The 21816-nt window shown below is 47.7% G+C and overlaps 1 protein-coding gene across 3 annotated transcripts in view; it reads right to left on the bottom strand.

Annotated features, from left to right (window-relative positions):
* The window catches only part of LOC140387337 (ubiquitin carboxyl-terminal hydrolase 50-like), a 379426-nt gene that overhangs the window by 275168 nt on the left and 82442 nt on the right, over positions 1-21816 (bottom strand). For 2 of the 3 annotated variants that reach the window (XM_072470273.1, XM_072470272.1), the window contains 2 exons: positions 19959-20180; positions 19462-19657 (listed from right to left, as the gene is read on the bottom strand). In XM_072470273.1, coding sequence (XP_072326374.1) covers positions 19462-19657; positions 19959-20180 — 418 coding nt within the window. The remainder of the gene's footprint in view (positions 1-19461; positions 19658-19958; positions 20181-21816) is intronic. The other variant, XM_072470274.1, reaches the window with a different exon arrangement.

Here is a 21816-nt window from a genome sequence, read left to right as displayed (position 1 = left end):
GATAAGGGCAGTCACTGGGGATTATAGAGAGTGACACGGATTGATAAGGGCAGTCACTTGGGATATAGAGAGTGACACGGATTGATAAGGGCAGTCACTGGGGGATATAGAGAGTGACACGGATTGATAAGGGCAGTCACTGGGGATTATAGAGAGTGACACGGATTGATAAGGGCAGTCACTTGGGATATAGAGAGTGACACGGATTGATAAGGGCAGTCACTGGGGGATATAGAGAGTGACACGGATTGATAAGGGCAGTCACTGGGGATATAGAGAGTGACACGGATTGATAAGGGCAGTCACTGGGGATATAGAGAGTGACACGGATTGATAAGGGCAGTCACTGGGGGATATAGAGAGTGACACGGATTGATAAGGGCAGTCACTGGGGGATATAGAGAGTGACACGGATTGATAAGGGCAGTCACTGGGGGATATAGAGAGTGACACGGATTGATAAGGGCAGTCACTGGGGGATATAGAGAGTGACACGGATTGATAAGGACAGTCACTGGGGATATAGAGAGTGACACGGATTGATAAGGGCAGTCACTGGGGGATATAGAGAGTGACACGGATTGATAAGGGAAGTCACTGGGGATATAGAGAGTGACACGGATTGATAAGGACAGTCACTGGGGATATAGAGAGTGACACGGATTGATAAGGACAGTCACTGGGGGATATAGAGAGTGACACGGATTGATAAGGGCAGTCACTGGGGGATATAGAGAGTGACACGGATTGATAAGGGCAGTCACTGGGGGATATAGAGAGTGACATGGATTGATAAGGGCAGTCACTGGGGATATAGAGAGTGACACGGATTGATAAGGACAGTCACTGGGGGATATAGAGAGTGACACGGATTGATAAGGACAGTCACTGGGGATATAGAGAGTGACACGGATTGATAAGGACAGTCACTGGGGATATAGAGAGTGACACGGATTGATAAGGACAGTCACTGGGGGATATAGAGAGTGACACGGATTGATAAGGACAGTCACTGGGGATATAGAGAGTGACATGGATTGAGAAGGACAGTCACTGGGGATATAGAGAGTGACATGGATTGATAAGGACAGTCACTGGGGATATAGAGAGTGACACGGATTGATAAGGACAGTCACTGGGGATATAGAGAGTGACATGGATTGATAAGGGCAGTCACTGGGGGATATAGAGAGTGACACGGATTGATAAGGGCAGTCACTGGGGGATATAGAGAGTGACACGGATTGATAAGGGCAGTCACTGGGGGATATAGAGAGTGACACGGATTGATAAGGGCAGTCACTGGGGGATATAGAGAGTGACACGGATTGATAAGGGCAGTCACTGGGGGATATAGAGAGTGACATGGATTGATAAGGGCAGTCACTGGGGGATATAGAGAGTGACACGGATTGATAAGGACAGTCACTGGGGATATAGAGAGTGACACGGATTGAGAAGGACAGTCACTGGGGATATAGAGAGTGACACGGATTGATAAGGACAGTCACTGGGGGATATAGAGAGTGACACGGATTGATAAGGGCAGTCACTGGGGGATATAGAGAGTGACACGGATTGATAAGGGCAGTCACTGGGGGATATAGAGAGTGACATGGATTGATAAGGGCAGTCACTGGGGGATATAGAGAGTGACACGGATTGATAAGGACAGTCACTGGGGATATAGAGAGTGACACGGATTGATAAGGGCAGTCACTGGGGATATAGAGAGTGACACGGATTGATAAGGGCAGTCACTGGGGATATAGAGAGTGACACGGATTGATAAGGGCAGTCACTGGGGATATAGAGAGTGACACGGATTGATAAGGACAGTCACTGGGGGATATAGAGAGTGACACGGATTGCTAAGGGCAGTCACTGGGGGATATAGAGAGTGACACGGATTGATAAGGGCAGTCACTGGGGGATATAGAGAGTGACACGGATTGATAAGGACAGTCACTGGGGGATATAGAGAGTGACATGGATTGATAAGGGCAGTCACTGGGGATATAGAGAGTGACAAGGATTGATAAGGACAGTCACTGGGGGATATAGAGAGTGACACGGATTGATAAGGACAGTCACTGGGGGATATAGAGAGTGACACGGATTGATAAGGGCAGTCACTGGGGGATATAGAGAGTGACACGGATTGATAAGGACAGTCACTGGGGGATATAGAGAGTGACACGGATTGATAAGGACAGTCACTGGGGGATATAGAGAGTGACACGGATTGATAAGGGCAGTCACTGGGGGATATAGAGAGTGACACGGATTGATAAGAACAGTCACTGGGGGATATAGAGAGTGACACGGATTGATAAGGGCAGTCACTGGGGATATAGAGAGTGACACGGATTGATAAGAACAGTCACTGGGGGATATAGAGAGTGACACGGATTGATAAGGGCAGTCACTGGGGATATAGAGAGTGACACTGATTGATAAGGGCAGTCACTGGGGATATAGAGAGTGACACGGATTGATAAGAACAGTCACTGGGGGATATAGAGAGTGACACGGATTGATAAGGGCAGTCACTGGGGATATAGAGAGTGACACTGATTGATAAGGGCAGTCACTGGGGGATATAGAGAGTGACACGGATTGATAAGGGCAGTCACTGGGGGATATAGAGAGTGACACGGATTGATAAGGGCAGTCACTGGGGATATAGAGAGTGACACGGATTGATAAGGGCAGTCACTGGGGGATGTAGAGAGTGACACGGATTGATAAGGGCAGTCACTGGGGATATAGAGAGTGACACGGATTGATAAGGGCAGTCACTGGGGATATAGAGAGTGACACGGATTGATAAGGGCAGTCACTGTGGGATATAGAGAGTGACACGGATTGATAAGGGCAGTCACTGGGGGATATAGAGAGTGACACGGATTGATAAGAACAGTCACTGGGGGATATAGAGAGTGACACGGATTGATAAGGGCAGTCACTGGGGGATATAGAGAGTGACACGGATTGATAAGGGCAGTCACTGGGGGATATAGAGAGTGACACGGATTGATAAGGACAGTCACTGGGGGATATAGAGAGTGACACGGATTGATAAGGACAGTCACTGGGGGATATAGAGAGTGACACGGATTGATAAGGGCAGTCACTGGGGGATATAGAGAGTGACACGGATTGATAAGGGCAGTCACTGTGGGATATAGAGAGTGACACGGATTGATAAGGACAGTCACTGGGGGATATAGAGAGTGACACGGATTGATAAGGACAGTCACTGGGGGATATAGAGAGTGACACGGATTGATAAGGACAGTCACTGGGGGATATAGAGAGTGACACGGATTGATAAGGACAGTCACTGGGGGATATAGAGAGTGACACGGATTGATAAGGACAGTCACTGGGGATATAGAGAGTGACACGGATTGATAAGGGCAGTCACTGGGGGATATAGAGAGTGACACGGATTGATAAGGGCAGTCACTGGGGATATAGAGAGTGACACGGATTGATAAGGGCAGTCACTGGGGGATATAGAGAGTGACATGGATTGATAAGGGCAGTCACTGGGGGATATAGAGAGTGACACGGATTGATAAGGGCAGTCACTGGGGGATATAGAGAGTGACATGGATTGATAAGGGCAGTCACTGGGGATATAGAGAGTGACACGGATTGATAAGGGCAGTCACTGGGGGATATAGAGAGTGACACGGATTGATAAGGACAGTCACTGGGGATATAGAGAGTGACACGGATTGATAAGGACAGTCACTGGGGGATATAGAGAGTGACACGGATTGATAAGGGCAGTCACTGGGGGATATAGAGAGTGACACGGATTGATAAGGGCAGTCACTGGGGGATATAGAGAGTGACATGGATTGATAAGGGCAGTCACTGGGGGATATAGAGAGTGACACGGATTGATAAGGACAGTCACTGGGGATATAGAGAGTGACACGGATTGATAAGGGCAGTCACTGGGGATATAGAGAGTGACACGGATTGATAAGGACAGTCACTGGGGGATTTAGAGAGTGACACGGATTGATAAGGGCAGTCACTGGGGGATGTAGAGAGTGACACGGATTGATAAGGACAGTCACTGGGGGATATAGAGAGTGACACGGATTGCTAAGGGCAGTCACTGGGGGATATAGAGAGTGACATGGATTGATAAGGGCAGTCACTGGGGATATAGAGAGTGACAAGGATTGATAAGGACAGTCACTGGGGGATATAGAGAGTGACACGGATTGATAAGGACAGTCACTGGGGGATATAGAGAGTGACACGGATTGATAAGGGCAGTCACTGGGGGATATAGAGAGTGACACGGATTGATAAGGGCAGTCACTGGGGATATAGAGAGTGACACGGATTGATAAGGGCAGTCACTGGGGGATGTAGAGAGTGACACGGATTGATAAGGACAGTCACTGGGGATATAGAGAGTGACACGGATTGATAAGGACAGTCACTGGGGATATAGAGATTGACACGGATTGATAAGGGCAATCACTGGGGATATAGAGAGTGACACGGATTGATAAGGACAGTCACTGGGGGATATAGAGAGTGACACGGATTGATAAGGGCAGTCACTAGGGGATATAGAGAGTGACACGGATTGTTAAGGGCAGTCACTGGGGGATATAGAGAGTGACACGGATTGATAAGGGCAGTCACTGGGGGATGTAGAGAGTGACACGGATTGATAAGGACAGTCACTGGGGATATAGAGAGTGACACGGATTGATAAGGGCAGTCACTGGGGGATGTAGAGAGTGACACGGATTGATAAGGACAGTCACTGGGGGATATAGAGAGTGACACGGATTGATAAGGGCAGTCACTGGGGATATAGAGAGTGACACGGATTGATAAGGACAGTCACTGGGGGATATAGAGAGTGACACGGATTGATAAGGACAGTCACTGGGGGATATAGAGAGTGACACGGATTGATAAGGGCAGTCACTGGGGATATAGAGAGTGACACGGATTGATAAGGACAGTCACTGGGGGATATAGAGAGTGACACGGATTGATAAGGACAGTCACTGGGGGATATAGAGAGTGACACGGATTGATAAGGGCAGTCACTGGGGATATAGAGAGTGACACGGATTGATAAGGACAGTCACTGTGGGATATAGAGAGTGACACGGATTGATAAGGGCAGTCACTGGGGGATGTAGAGAGTGACACGGATTGATAAGGACAGTCACTGGGGATATAGAGAGTGACACGGATTGATAAGGGCAGTCACTGTGGGATATAGAGAGTGACACGGATTGATAAGGGCTGTCACTGGGGGATATAGAGAGTGACACGGATTGATAAGGGCAGTCACTGTGGGATATAGAGAGTGACACGGATTGATAAGGGCAGTCACTGGGGGATATAGAGAGTGACACGGATTGATAAGGACAGTCACTGGGGATATAGAGAGTGACACGGATTGATAAGGGCAGTCACTGGGGGATGTAGAGAGTGACACGGATTGATAAGGACAGTCACTGGGGGATATAGAGAGTGACATGGATTGATAAGGACAGTCACTGGGGATATAGAGAGTGACACGGATTGATAAGGGCAGTCACTGTGGGATATAGAGAGTGACACGGATTGATAAGGACAGTCACTGGGGGATGTAGAGAGTGACACGGATTGATAAGGACAGTCACTGGGGATATAGAGAGTGACACGGATTGATAAGGACAGTCACTGGGGATATAGAGAGTGACACGGATTGATAAGGGCAGTCACTGGGGATATAGAGAGTGACACGGATTGATAAGGGCAGTCACTGGGGATATAGAGAGTGACACGGATTGATAAGGACAGTCACTGGGGGATATAGAGAGTGACACGGATTGATAAGGGCAGTCACTGGGGGATATAGAGAGTGACACGGATTGATAAGGACAGTCACTGGGGGATATAGAGAGTGACACGGATTGATAAGGGCAGTCACTGGGGGATATAGAGAGTGACACGGATTGATAAGGACAGTCACTGGGGGATATAGAGAGTGACACGGATTGATAAGGGCAGTCACTGGGGGATATAGAGAGTGACACGGATTGATAAGGACAGTCACTGGGGGATATAGAGAGTGACACGGATTGATAAGGGCAGTCACTGGGGATATAGAGAGCAACACGGATTGATAAGGGCAGTCACTGGGGGATATAGAGAGTGACACGGATTGATAAGGGCGGTCACTGGGGATATAGAGAGTGACACGGATTGATAAGGACAGTCACTGGGGGATATAGAGAGTGACACGGATTGATAAGGGCGGTCACTGGGGATATAGAGAGTGACACGGATTGATAAGGACAGTCACTGGGGGATATAGAGAGTGACACGGATTGATAAGGGCAGTCACTGGGGGATATAGAGAGTGACACGGATTGATAAGGGCAGTCACTGGGGGATATAGAGAGTGACACGGATTGATAAGGGCAGTCACTGGGGGATATAGAGAGTGACACGGATTGATAAGGACAGTCACTGGGGGATATAGAGAGTGACACGGATTGATAAGGGCAGTCACTGGGGATATAGAGAGTGACACGGATTGATAAGGGCAGTCACTGGGGATATAGAGAGTGACACGGATTGATAAGGGCAGTCACTGGGGGATATAGAGAGTGACACGGATTGATAAGGACAGTCACTGGGGGATATAGAGAGTGACACGGATTGATAAGGGCAGTCACTGGGGATATAGAGAGTGACACGGATTGATAAGGACAGTCACTGGGGATATAGAGAGTGACACGGATTGATAAGGGCAGTCACTGTGGGATATAGAGAGTGACACGGATTGATAAGGGCAGTCACTGGGGATATAGAGAGTGACATGGATTGATAAGGGCAGTCACTGTGGGATATAGAGAGTGACACGGATTGATAAGGACAGTCACTGGGGGATGTAGAGAGTGACACGGATTGATAAGGGCAGTCACTGTGGGATATAGAGAGTGACACGGATTGATAAGGACAGTCACTGGGGGATATAGAGAGTGACACGGATTGATAAGGGCAGTCACTGTGGGATATAGAGAGTGACACGGATTGATAAGGACAGTCACTGGGGGATGTAGAGAGTGACACGGATTGATAAGGACAGTCACTGGGGGATATAGAGAGTGACACGGATTGATAAGGGCAGTCACTGGGGATATAGAGAGTGACACGGATTGATAAGGGCAGTCACTGGGGATATAGAGAGTGACACGGATTGATAAGGACAGTCACTGGGGGATATAGAGAGTGACACGGATTGATAAGGGCAGTCACTGTGGGATATAGAGAGTGACACGGATTGATAAGGACAGTCACTGGGGGATATAGAGAGTGACACGGATTGATAAGGGCAGTCACTGGGGGATATAGAGAGTGACACGGATTGATAAGGACAGTCACTGGGGGATATAGAGAGTGACACGGATTGATAAGGGCAGTCACTGGGGGATATAGAGAGTGACACGGATTGATAAGGACAGTCACTGGGGGATATAGAGAGTGACACGGATTGATAAGGACAGTCACTGGGGGAGAGAGAGTGACACGGATTGATAAGGGCAGTCACTGGGGATATAGAGAGTGACACGGATTGATAAGGACAGTCACTGGGGATATAGAGAGTGACACGGATTGATAAGGACAGTCACTGGGGGATATAGAGAGTGACATGGATTCATAAGGGCAGTCACTGTGGATATAGAGAGTGACACGGATTGATAAGGGCAGTCACTGGGGGATATAGAGAGTGACACGGATTGATAAGGACAGTCACTGGGGATATAGAGAGTGACACGGATTGATAAGGGCAGTCACTGGGGGATATAGAGAGTGACACGGATTGATAAGGGCAGTCACTGGGGATATAGAGAGTGACACGGATTGATAAGGACAGTCACTGGGGGATTTAGAGAGTGACACGGATTGATAAGGGCAGTCACTGGGGGATGTAGAGAGTGACACGGATTGATAAGGACAGTCACTGGGGGATATAGAGAGTGACACGGATTGATAAGGACAGTCACTGGGGATATAGAGAGTGACACGGATTGATAAGGACAGTCACTGGGGGATGTAGAGAGTGACACGGATTGATAAGGACAGTCACTGGGGATATAGAGAGTGACACAGATTGATAAGGACAGTCACTGGGGGATGTAGAGAGTGACACGGATTGATAAGGACAGTCACTGGGGGATGTAGAGAGTGACACGGATTGATAAGGACAGTCACTGGGGATATAGAGAGTGACACGGATTGATAAGGACAGTCACTGGGGGATATAGAGAGTGACACGGATTGATAAGGACAGTCACAGGGGGATGTAGAGAGTGACACGGATTGATAAGGACAGTCACTGGGGATATAGAGAGTGACACGGATTGACAAGGGCAGTCACTGGGGGATATAGAGAGTGACACGGATTGATAAGGACAGTCACAGGGGGATGTAGAGAGTGACACGGATTGATAAGGACAGTCACTGGGGATATAGAGTGTGACACGGATTGACAAGGGCAGTCACTGGGGGATATAGAGAGTGACACGGATTGATAAGGGCAGTCACTGGGGGATATAGAGAGTGACACGGATTGATAAGGGCAGTCACTGGGGGATATAGAGAGTGACACGGATTGATAAGGGCAGTCACTGGGGGATATAGAGAGTGACACGGATTGATAAGGACAGTCACTGGGGGATATAGAGAGTGACACGGATTGATAAGGACAGTCACTGGGGGATATAGAGAGTGACACGGATTGATAAGGGCAGTCACTGGGGATATAAAGAGTGACACGGATTGATAAGGGCAGTCACTGGGGGATATAGAGAGTGACACGGATTGATAAGGGCAGTCACTGGGGATATAGAGAGTGACACGGATTGATAAGGACAGTCACTGGGGATATAGAGAGTGACACGGATTGATAAGGGCAGTCCCTGGGGATATAGAGAGTGACACGGATTGATAAGGGCAGTCACTGGGGATATAGAGAGTGACACGGATTGATAAGGACAGTCACTGGGGATATAGAGAGTGACACGGATTGATAAGGGCAGTCCCTGGGGATATAGAGAGTGACACGGATTGATAAGGACAGTCACTGGGGATATAGAGAGTGACACGGATTGATAAGGACAGTCACTGGGGGATATAGAGAGTGACACGGATTGATAAGGGCAGTCACTGGGGGATGTAGAGAGTGACACGGATTGATAAGGACAGTCACTGGGGGATATAGAGAGTGACACGGATTGATAAGGACAGTCACTGGGGATATAGAGAGTGACACGGATTGATAAGGACAGTCACTGGGGGATGTAGAGAGTGACACGGATTGATAAGGACAGTCACTGGGGATATAGAGAGTGACACGGATTGATAAGGACAGTCACTGGGGGATGTAGAGAGTGACACGGATTGATAAGGACAGTCACTGGGGGATGTAGAGAGTGACACGGATTGATAAGGACAGTCACTGGGGATATAGAGAGTGACACGGATTGATAAGGACAGTCACTGGGGGATATAGAGAGTGACACGGATTGATAAGGACAGTCACTGGGGGATGTAGAGAGTGACACGGATTGATAAGGACAGTCACTGGGGATATAGAGAGTGACACGGATTGATAAGGACAGTCACTGGGGGATATAGAGAGTGACACGGATTGATAAGGACAGTCACAGGGGGATGTAGAGAGTGACACGGATTGATAAGGACAGTCACTGGGGATTTGGAGAGTGACACGGATTGATAAGGACAGTCACTGGGGATATAGAGTGTGACACGGATTGACAAGGGCAGCCACTGGGGGATAGAGAGAGTGACACGGATTGATAAGGGCAGTCACTGGGGGATATAGAGAGTGACATGGATTGATAAGAGCAGTCACTGGGGATATAAAGAGTGACACGGATTGATAAGGGCAGTCACTGTGGATATAGAGAGTGACACGGATTGATAAGGGCAGTCACTGGGGGATATAGAGAGTGACACGGATTGATAAGGGCAGTCACTGGGGGATATAGAGAGTGACACGGATTGATAAGGGCAGTCACTGGGGGATATAGAGAGTGACACGGATTGATAAGGGCAGTCACTGGGGATATAGAGAGTGACACGGATTGATAAGGGCAGTCACTGTGGATATAGAGAGTGACACGGATTGATAAGGGCAGTCACTGGGGGATATAGAGAGTGACACGGATTGATAAGGGCAGTCACTGGGGATATAGAGAGTGACACGGATTGATAAGGGCAGTCACTGGGGGATATAGAGAGTGACACGGATTGATAAGGGCAGTCACTGGGGATATAGAGAGTGACACGGATTGATAAGAGCAGTCACTGGGGGATATAGAGAGTGACACGGATTAATAAGGACAGTCACTGGGGATATAGAGAGTGACACGGATTGATAAGGACAGTCACTGGGGATATAGAGAGTGACACGGATTGATAAGGGCAGTCACTGGGGGATATAGAGAGCAACACGGATTGATAAGGACAGTCACTGGGGGATATAGAGAGTGACACGGATTGATAAGGGCAGTCACTTGGGGATATAGAGAGTGACACGGATTGATAAGGACAGTCACTGGGGGATATAGAGAGTGACACGGATTGATAAGGGCAGTCACTGGGGGATATAGAGAGTGACACGGATTGATAAGGCCAGTCACTGGGGGATATAGAGAGTGACACGGATTGATAAGGGCAGTCACTTGGGGATATAGAGAGTGACACGGATTGATAAGGACAGTCACTGGGGATATAGAGAGTGACACGGATTGATAAGGGCAGTCACTGGGGGATATAGAGAGTGACACGGATTGATAAGGGCAGTCACTGTGGATATAGAGAGTGACACGGATTGATAAGGACAGTCACTGGGGGATATAGAGAGTGACACGGATTGATAAGGGCAGTCACTGGGGGATATAGAGAGTGACACGGATTGATAAGGGCAGTCACTGTGGATATAGAGAGTGACACGGATTGATAAGGGCAGTCACTGGGGGATATAGAGAGTGACACGGATTGATAAGGGCAGTCACTGGGGGATATAGAGAGTGACACGGATTGATAAGGGCAGTCACTGGGGATATAGAGAGTGACACGGATTGATAAGAGCAGTCACTGGGGGATATAGAGAGTGACACGGATTGATAAGGACAGTCACTGGGGATATAGAGAGTGACACGGATTGATAAGGACAGTCACTGGGGATATAGAGAGTGACACGGATTGATAAGGGCAGTCACTGGGGGATATAGAGAGCAACACGGATTGATAAGGACAGTCACTGGGGGATATAGAGAGTGACACGGATTGATAAGGGCAGTCACTTGGGGATATAGAGAGTGACACGGATTGATAAGGACAGTCACTGGGGGATATAGAGAGTGACACGGATTGATAAGGGCAGTCACTGGGGGATATAGAGAGTGACACGGATTGATAAGGCCAGTCACTGGGGGATATAGAGAGTGACACGGATTGATAAGGGCAGTCACTTGGGGATATAGAGAGTGACACGGATTGATAAGGACAGTCACTGGGGGATATAGAGAGTGACACGGATTGATAAGGACAGTCACTGGGGGATATAGAGAGTGACACGGATTGATAAGGGCAGTCACTGGGGGATATAGAGAGTGACACGGATTGATAAGGACAGTCACTGGGGGATATAGAGAGTGACACGGATTGATAAGGGCAGTCACTGGGGGATATAGAGAGTGACACGGATTGATAAGGGCAGTCACTGGGGGATATAGAGAGCGACACGGATTGATAAGGACAGTCACTGGGGATATAGAGAGTGACACGGATTGATAAGGACAGTCACTGGGGGATATAGAGAGTGACACGGATTGATAAGGACAGTCACTGGGGATATAGAGAGTGACACGGATTGATAAGGACAGTCACTGGGGGATATAGAGAGTGACACGGATTGATAAGGGCAGTCACTGGGGATATAGAGAGTGACACGGATTGATAAGGACAGTTACTGGGGGATATAGAGAGTGACACGGATTGATAAGGACAGTCAATGGGGATATAGAGAGTGACACGGATTGATAAGGGCAGTCACTGGGGGATATAGAGAGTGACGCGGATTGATAAGGACAGTCACTGGGGGATATAGAGAGTGACACGGATTGATAAGGACAGTCACTGGGGGATATAGAGAGTGACACGGATTGATAAGGGCAGTCACTGGGGGATATAGAGAGTGACACGGATTGATAAGGACAGTCACTGGGGATATAGAGAGTGACACGGATCGATAAGGACAGTCACTGGGGATATAGAGAGTGACACGGATTGATAAGGGCAGTCACTGGGGGATATAGAGAGTGACACGGATTGATAAGGGCAGTCACTGGGGATATACAGAGTGACACGGATTGATAAGGACAGTCACTGGGGATATAGAGAGTGACACGGATTGATAAGGGCAGTCACTGGGGGATATAGAGAGTGACAAGGATTGATAAGGGCAGTCACTGGGGATATAGAGAGTGACACGGATTGATAAGGGCAGTCACTGGGGGATATAGAGAGTGACACGGATTGATAAGGGCAGTCACTGGGGATATAGAGAGTGACACGGATTGATAAGGGCAGTCACTGGGGATATACAGAGTGACACGGATTGATAAGGACAGTCACTGGGGATATAGAGAGTGACACGGATTGATCAGGGCAGTCACTGGGGATATAGAGAGTGACACGGATTGATCAGGGCAGTCACTGGGGGATATAGAGAGTGACACGGATTGATAAGGGCAGTCACTGGGGGATATAGAGAGTGACACGGATTGATAAGGACAGTCACTGGGGATATAGAGAGTGACACGGATTGATAAGGGCAGTCACTGGGGATATAGAGAGTGACAAGGATTGATAAGGGCAGTCACTGGGGGATATAGAGAGTGACGCGGATTGATAAGGGCAGTCACTGGGGATATAGAGTGTGACACGGATTGATAAGGGCAGTCACTGGGGGATATAGAGAGTGACACGGATTGATAAGGACAGTCACTGGGGATATAGAGAGTGACACGGATTGATAAGGGCAGTCACTGGGGATATAGAGAGTGACACGGATTGATAAGGACAGTCACTGGGGGATATAGAGAGTGACACGGATTGATAAGGACAGTCACTGGGGGATATAGAGAGTGACACGGATTGATAAGGACAGTCACTGGGGATATAGAGAGTGACACGGATTGATAAGGGCAGTCACTGGGGGATATAGAGAGTGACACGGATTGATAAGGGCAGTCACTGGGGATATAGAGAGCAACACGGATTGATAAGGGCAGTCACTGGGGGATATAGAGAGTGACACGGATTGATAAGGGCAGTCACTGGGGGATATAGAGAGTGACACGGATTGATAAGGACAGTCACTAGGGGATATAGAGAGTGACACGGATTGATAAGGACAGTCACTGGGGGATATAGAGAGTGACACGGATTGATAAGGACAGTCACTGGGGGATATAGAGAGTGACACGGATTGATAAGGACAGTCACTGGGGGATATAGAGAGTGACACGGATTGATAAGGGCAGTCACTAGGGGATATAGAGAGTGACACGGATTGATAAGGACAGTCACTGGGGGATATAGAGAGTGACACGGATTGATAAGGGCAGTCACTGGGGGATATAGAGAGTGACACGGATTGATAAGGGCAGTCACTAGGGGATATAGAGAGTGACACGGATTGATAAGGACAGTCACTGGGGGATATAGAGAGTGACACGGATTGATAAGGACAGTCACTGGGGGATATAGAGAGTGACACGGATTGATAAGGACAGTCACTGGGGATATAGAGAGTGACACGGATTGATAAGGACAGTCACTGGGGGATGTAGAGAGTGACACGGATTGATAAGGACAGTCACTGGGGGATGTAGAGAGTGACACGGATTGATAAGGACAGTCACTGGGGATATAGAGAGTGACACGGATTGATAAGGACAGTCACTGGGGGATATAGAGAGTGACACGGATTGATAAGGACAGTCACAGGGGAATGTAGAGAGTGACACGGATTGATAAGGACAGTCACTGGGGATTTGGAGAGTGACACGGATTGATAAGGACAGTCACTGGGGATATAGAGTGTGACACGGATTGACAAGGGCAGCCACTGGGGGATATAGAGAGTGACACGGATTGATAAGGGCAGTCACTGGGGGATATAGAGAGTGTCATGGATTGATAAGAGCAGTCACTGGGGATATAGAGAGTGACACGGATTGATAAGGGCAGTCACTGTGGATATAGAGAGTGACACGGATTGATAAGGGCAGTCACTGGGGGATATAGAGAGTGACACGGATTGATAAGGGCAGTCACTGGGGGATATAGAGAGTGACACGGATTGATAAGGACAGTCACTGGGGGATATAGAGAGTGACACGGATTGATAAGGGCAGTCACTGGGGGATATAGAGAGTGACACGGATTGATAAGGGCAGTCACTGTGGATATAGAGAGTGACACGGATTGATAAGGGCAGTCACTGGGGATATAGAGAGTGACACGGATTGATAAGAGCAGTCACTGGGGGATATAGAGAGTGACACGGATTGATAAGGACAGTCACTGGGGATATAGAGAGTGACACGGATTGATAAGGACAGTCACTGGGGATATAGAGAGTGACACGGATTGATAAGGGCAGTCACTGGGGATATAGAGAGTGACACGGATTGATAAGGGCAGTCACTGGGGGATATAGAGAGTGACACGGATTGATAAGGACAGTCACTGGGGGATATAGAGAGTGACACGGATTGATAAGGGCAGTCACTGGGGGATATAGAGAGTGACACGGATTGATAAGGGCAGTCACTGGGGGATATAGAGAGTGACACGGATTGATAAGGGCAGTCACTGGGGGATATAGAGAGTGACACGGATTGATAAGGACAGTCACTGGGGGATATAGAGAGTGACACGGATTGATAAGGGCAGTCACTGGGGGATATAGAGAGTGACACGGATTGATAAGGACAGTCACTGGGGATATAGAGAGTGACACGGATTGATAAGGACAGTCAATGGGGATATAGAGAGTGACACGGATTGATAAGGGCAGTCACTGGGGATATACAGAGTGACACGGATTGATAAGGACAGTCACTGGGGATATAGAGAGTGACACGGATTGATAAGGGCAGTCACTGGGGGATATAGAGAGTGACACGGATTGATAAGGACAGTCACTGGGGATATAGAGAGTGTCACGGATTGATAAGGGCAGTCACTGGGGATATAGAGAGTGACACGGATTGATAAGGACAGTCACTGGGGATATAGAGAGTGTCACGGATTGATAAGGACAGTCACTGGGGATATAGAGAGTGTCACGGATTGATAAGGGCAGTCACTGGGGGATATAGAGAGTGACAAGGATTGATAAGGGCAGTCACTGGGGATATAGAGAGTGACACGGATTGATAAGGGCAGTCACTGGGGGATATAGAGAGTGACACGGATTGATAAGGACAGTCACTGGGGATATAGAGAGTGTCACGGATTGATAAGGGCAGTCACTGGGGGATATAGAGAGTGACAAGGATTGATAAGGGCAGTCACTGGGGATATAGAGAGTGACACGGATTGATAAGGGCAGTCACTGGGGTTATAGAGAGTGACACGGATTGATAAGGACAGTCACTGGGGGATATAGAGAGTGACACGGATTGATAAGGACAGTCACTGGGGGATATAGAGAGTGACAAGGATTGATAAGGGCAGTCACTGGGGATATAGAGAGTGACACGGATTGATAAGGGCAGTCACTGGGGGATATAGAGAGTGACACGGATTGATAAGGGCAGTCACTGGGGGATATAGAGAGTGACACGGATTGATAAGGACAGTCACTGGGGATATAGAGAGTGACACGGATTGATAAGGACAGTCACTGGGGATATAGAGAGTGACACGGATTGATAAGGACAGTCAATGGGGATATAGAGAGTGACACGGATTGATAAGGACAGTCAATGGGGATATAGAGAGTGACACGGATTGATAAGGACAGTCACTGGGGGATATAGAGAGTGACACGGATTGATAAGGACAGTCACTGGAGGATATAGAGAGTGACACGGATTGATAAGGACAGTCACTGGGGGATATAGAGAGTGACACGGATTGATAAGGGCAGTCACTGGGGGATATAGAGAGTGACACGGATTGATAAGGGCAGTCACTGGGGGATATAGAGAGTGACACGGATTGATAAGGGCAGTCACTGGGGATATAGAGAGTGACACGGATTGATAAGGGCAGTCACTGGGGATATAGAGAGTGACACGGATTGATAAGGGCAGTCACTGGGGGATATAGAGAGTGACACGGATTGATAAGGGCAGTCACTGGGGATATAGAGAGTGACACGGATTGATAAGGACAGTCACTGGGGATATAGAGAGTGACACGGATTGATAAGGGCAGTCACTGGGGATATACAGAGTGACACGGATTGATAAGGACAGTCACTGGGGATATAGAGAGTGACACGGATTGATCAGGGCAGTCACTGGGGATATAGAGAGTGACACGGATTGATCAGGGCAGTCACTGGGGGATATAGAGAGTGACACGGATTGATAAGGGCAGTCACTGGGGGATATAGAGAGTGACACGGATTGATAAGGGCAGTCACTGGGGGATATAGAGAGTGACACGGATTGATAAGGACAGTCACTGGGGATATAGAGAGTGACACGGATTGATAAGTGCAGTCACTGGGGATATAGAGAGTGACACGGATTGATAAGGACAGTCACTGGGGGATATAGAGAGTGACACGGATTGATAAGGACAGTCACTGGGGGATATAGAGAGTGACACGGATTGATAAGGACAGTCACTGGGGATATAGAGAGTGACACGGATTGATAAGGGCAGTCACTGGGGGATATAGAGAGTGACACGGATTGATAAGGACAGTCACTGGGGGATATAGAGAGTGACACGGATTGATAAGGACAGTCACTGGGGATATAGAGAGTGACACGGATTGATAAGGACAGTCACTGGGGATATAGAGAGTGACACGGATTGATAAGGACAGTCACTGGGGGATATAGAGAGTGACACGGATTGATAAGGACAGTCACTGGGGATATAGAGAGTGACACGGATTGATAAGGACAGTCACTGGGGATATAGAGAGTGACACGGATTGATAAGGACAGTCACTGGGGGATATAGAGAGTGACACGGATTGATAAGGACAGTCACTGGGGATATAGAGAGTGACACGGATTGATAAGGGCAGTCACTGGGGATATAGAGAGCAACACGGATTGATAAGGGCAGTCACTGGGGGATATAGAGAGTGACACGGATTGATAAGGACAGTCACTGGGGATATAGAGAGTGACACGGATTGATAAGGGCAGTCACTGGGGGATATAGAGAGTGACACGGATTGATAAGGGCAGTCACTGGGGGATATAGAGAGTGACACGGATTGATAAGGACAGTCACTGGGGATATAGAGAGTGACACGGATTGATAAGGGCAGTCACTGGGGGATATAGAGAGTGACACGGATTGATAAGGACAGTCACTGGGGATATAGAGAGTGACACGGATTGATAAGGGCAGTCACTGGGGGATATAGAGAGTGACATGTATTGATAAGGACAGTCACTGGGGGATATAGAGAGAGACACGGATTGATAAGGACAGTCACTGGGGATATAGAGAGTGACACGGATTGATAAGGGCAGTCACTGGGGGATATAGAGAGTGACACGGATTGATAAGGGCAGTCACTGGGGATATAGAGAGTGACACGGATTGATAAGGACAGTCACTGGGGATATAGAGAGTGACACGGATTGATAAGGGCAGTCACTGGGGGATATAGAGAGTGACACGGATTGATAAGGACAGTCACTGGGGATATAGAGAGTGACACGGATTGATAAGGACAGTCACTGGGGATATAGAGAGTGACACGGATTGATAAGGGCAGTCACTGGGGATATAGAGAGTGACACGGATTGATAAGGACAGTCACTGGGGGATATAGAGAGTGACACGGATTGATAAGGGCAGTCACTGGGGATATAGAGAGTGACACGGATTGATAAGGGCAGTCACTGGGGGATATAGAGAGTGACACGGATTGATAAGGACAGTCACTGGGGGATATAGAGAGTGACACGGATTGATAAGGACAGTCACTGGGGGATATAGAGAGTGACACGGATTGATAAGGACAGTCACTGGGGGATATAGAGAGTGACACGGATTGATAAGGACAGTCACTGGGGGATATAGAGAGTGACACGGATTGATAAGGACAGTCACTGGGGGATATAGAGAGTGACACGGATTGATAAGGACAGTCACTGGGGATATAGAGAGTGACACGGATTGATAAGGACAGTCACTGGGGGATATAGAGAGTGACACGGATTGATAAGGACAGTCACTGGGGGATATAGAGAGTGACACGGATTGATAAGGACAGTCACTGGGGGATATAGAGAGTGACACGGATTGATAAGGACAGTCACTGGGGGATATAGAGAGTGACACGGATTGATAAGGACAGTCACTGGGGGATATAGAGAGTGACACGGATTGATAAGGACAGTCACTGGGGGATATAGAGAGTGACACGGATTGATAAGGACAGTCACTAGGGGATATAGAGAGTGACACGGATTGATAAGGGCAGTCACTGGGGATATAGAGAGTGACACGGATTGATAAGGGCAGTCACTGGGGATATAGAGAGTGACACGGATTGATAAGGACAGTCACTGGGGATATAGAGAGTGACACGGATTGATAAGGACAGTCACTGGGGATATAGAGAGTGACACGGATTGATAAGGACAGTCACTGGGGATATAGAGAGTGACACGGATTGATAAGGGCAGTCACTGGGGATATAGAGAGTGACACGGATTGATAAGGGCAGTCACTGGGGGATATAGAGAGTGACACGGATTGATAAGGGCAGTCACTGGGGATATAGAGAGTGACACGGATTGATAAGGACAGTCACTGGGGGATATAGAGAGTGACATGGATTGATAAGGGCAGTCACTGGGGGATATAGAGAGCAACACGGATTGATAAGGGCAGTCACTGGGGATATAGAGAGTGACACGGATTGATAAGGGCAGTCACTGGGGGATATAGAGAGTGACATGGATTGATCAGATTTCATTCAGGAAGGACCTGGGGCTGCAAAAGAAAAAAAGATAAACATCGGACAAATAATAAGGTGAATATTTTAACCAGTGCAGGTGAGAGGTCAGTCTAATCACGAATTCATTTCTGACGCATGCAAAGACTTTGTTCCCACTGCACCGTGTGGAATTGTTGTTACCCTCGCAGAGATTTGGTACTTACCCGTTTCAGATCATTATGGAGAACATTCAGGAAGAAAAGTAAAAGTTCCTGAGCATCTTGCTGTGTGCCATCAGAAAAGGAGGCATGTAATTTTCCAAGGACTCTCTTTACTTCATCAGGAAAGACATAGACACAATCACCAAGCCAGATATCCATCACTAACGCAGAGAATGCGTTGGAAAGTTCTCCACGGCCTCTGGACAAGGAAAAACTTCATCAGAACTAAAAATCCAACAAGTTCAATGATGCTCATTCTGTTCTCACCCCTCCCAGCATTGCTCCCCCCCCCCCCGCCCCATGACAAACCAATTTGGACCCCGGACATCTCCCTTATCCTCATCACTGACCCTCACAAACAGGAAAAGCGCCAAATTATTGTTGTTCTTGAAGTGATCATTTCTCAGGCTCTAATATCAATTTCAATATCACATCACCCTGATGGTTATGGTTATTGACTTTCTAATACAATTCTTTTATTCTGCGTCTGGTGCTCTTACCTGTTTACATCATCTGCATAAGCTCCAGTTATGAAATATTCGACCAATGGTGTGGTGTTGCAGAGACATTGCAAAATGCAGTTCATGTAGCAGGTGTTACCCGAATTGCCAAGTCCAGTTTGGCCAGAGCCGCCCGTGTTCCTCTCGGTGCCAGTGTTAGGCACACTGGATTCCACTAAGGAGCCATTACTATATTTAGGTACAAGATGGTAGTATCGAGCTCTGAGTGAGGGGGTCCAGAAAGAAAATAAAAATAAAACCAATTACTATTATTACCATAATCTGGAGAATGCAGCAGGTTATGTGAACAGACAGGGGCTGAGTTCTCACTGGAAATGAGCAGGAGCTTGCAGTTCACAATATTGTCTCTGTTTTAGTTCATCAATTTAAAACCTTTTGCCTCCGCTCTCGGTTGAACTGATTCAGCTCAGCTTTGAACAATGGCTGCATCACCTCAGCACATCCAGTGCTGTGTATGGCACTCGGAGGATTTTAATAAATGATCTGAACTTCCTTATGGAGAATAGAATTTCTAAGTTTGCACATAATCCAAACTTTGGCACTGTGGTAAATAGTGAAGAGGGGACCTAGCAGATGTCAGCAGAACCTCGTCTGGTAATATGGGCAGACAAATGGCAGGTGCAGTTTAATGCAGATAGTGTGGGGTGATGCACTTTGGGAGGAATGCCATGGAGAGGCTGTATAATTTAAATGTCTGATTTTGAAGGGTGTGAAATATTTTAAGGTGGCAGGGGGCACATTAATGTGATGATGAAGAAAGTGTATGAGAAACTTTACCTTAGTGGTATTGAATACAAAAACAACAAAGTCATTCTAAACCTTTATGAATCAATTGATGGGCCTCAACTGGTGTATTTGTCCAATTCCAGGCATCATTGAGAAGGATGTCAAGGGGGCCCACGTGATAGGGCACGGGAATAGTGAGCTCTGGCTCCACTCCCTTTGTAATCTCTCTTTTATCCTGTTTGCCAGTCACACGTTCACCTAATCAAAAAGTTAATTTTTAGTAATATTCCTTTGGATAAGTATTGGAGAGAATATGCTGAAAAACATGAAGAAATCGGGCGATAAAAGGCACAGTCGGATTGGGAGGAGGTGGAGTTTGCCTTTTCAATATGGCAACTTGATCCTCAAGCGATGTCTGGACGCTCAATGAGGCGCTGATAACAATGACTGCAAACGTTATCTGAATAATAGATCAGAGTCTCGGCCTGCTGACAGAAAGCCCATCAGGCATTACTGTAGAATATTAATAAGAGGCTTTGGTGAAACGGAGGAAGAATCCGGAAAGTTAAAATGTTGCTTCTTCAGTTGAAGCTCATTTTTTTTCCTTGGAAAATTAGCCGTGTGGCAGAAATCCTGGAAGATTTGGAAAATATTCGGGGTGTCAGACTGCTGGAAAGAGCGGAGGGTGAGATTCCCATTACGTTCTAGGAGCTGGATGTAAAGGGACCAGACCACTGAGTCCTAACTCTGATTCTGGGGAACAGACAATGTCCCAGGCCTATAATCATTTGCTTCCACAATTTTAAAGGTCGCCAGAGGGGCCTGGGGATGGTGAGGTGCGGCAGCATCCGACTCCACGAAGAGGCAAAGATCTCCCTTTCCCAGGACTTCTCAGCAAAGACACAGCCGAAACGTTCCCGTTTCGATGAAGTTCGAAGGTAGCTGGAATGAATTATGTCATTTCGTTATCCTGCGACCCTGAAAGCGATTTCTGCGACCCTGTTACGTCTTTTGATGGTCTGACTGTTGCCTTGCTCCTCGTGAAGTCCATAAACGGAAGGAATTGTCCAGACTTCCTACAGCTCAGAAAATCTGAAATCCAGACTTGCTC

Source organism: Scyliorhinus torazame, chromosome 12, assembly GCF_047496885.1.
Source record: "Scyliorhinus torazame isolate Kashiwa2021f chromosome 12, sScyTor2.1, whole genome shotgun sequence".
Classification (NCBI taxonomy): domain Eukaryota; kingdom Metazoa; phylum Chordata; class Chondrichthyes; order Carcharhiniformes; family Scyliorhinidae; genus Scyliorhinus; species Scyliorhinus torazame.
The sequence above is the reverse complement of the archived record's forward strand: the minus strand, read 5'-3'. Positions and strand labels throughout refer to the sequence as shown.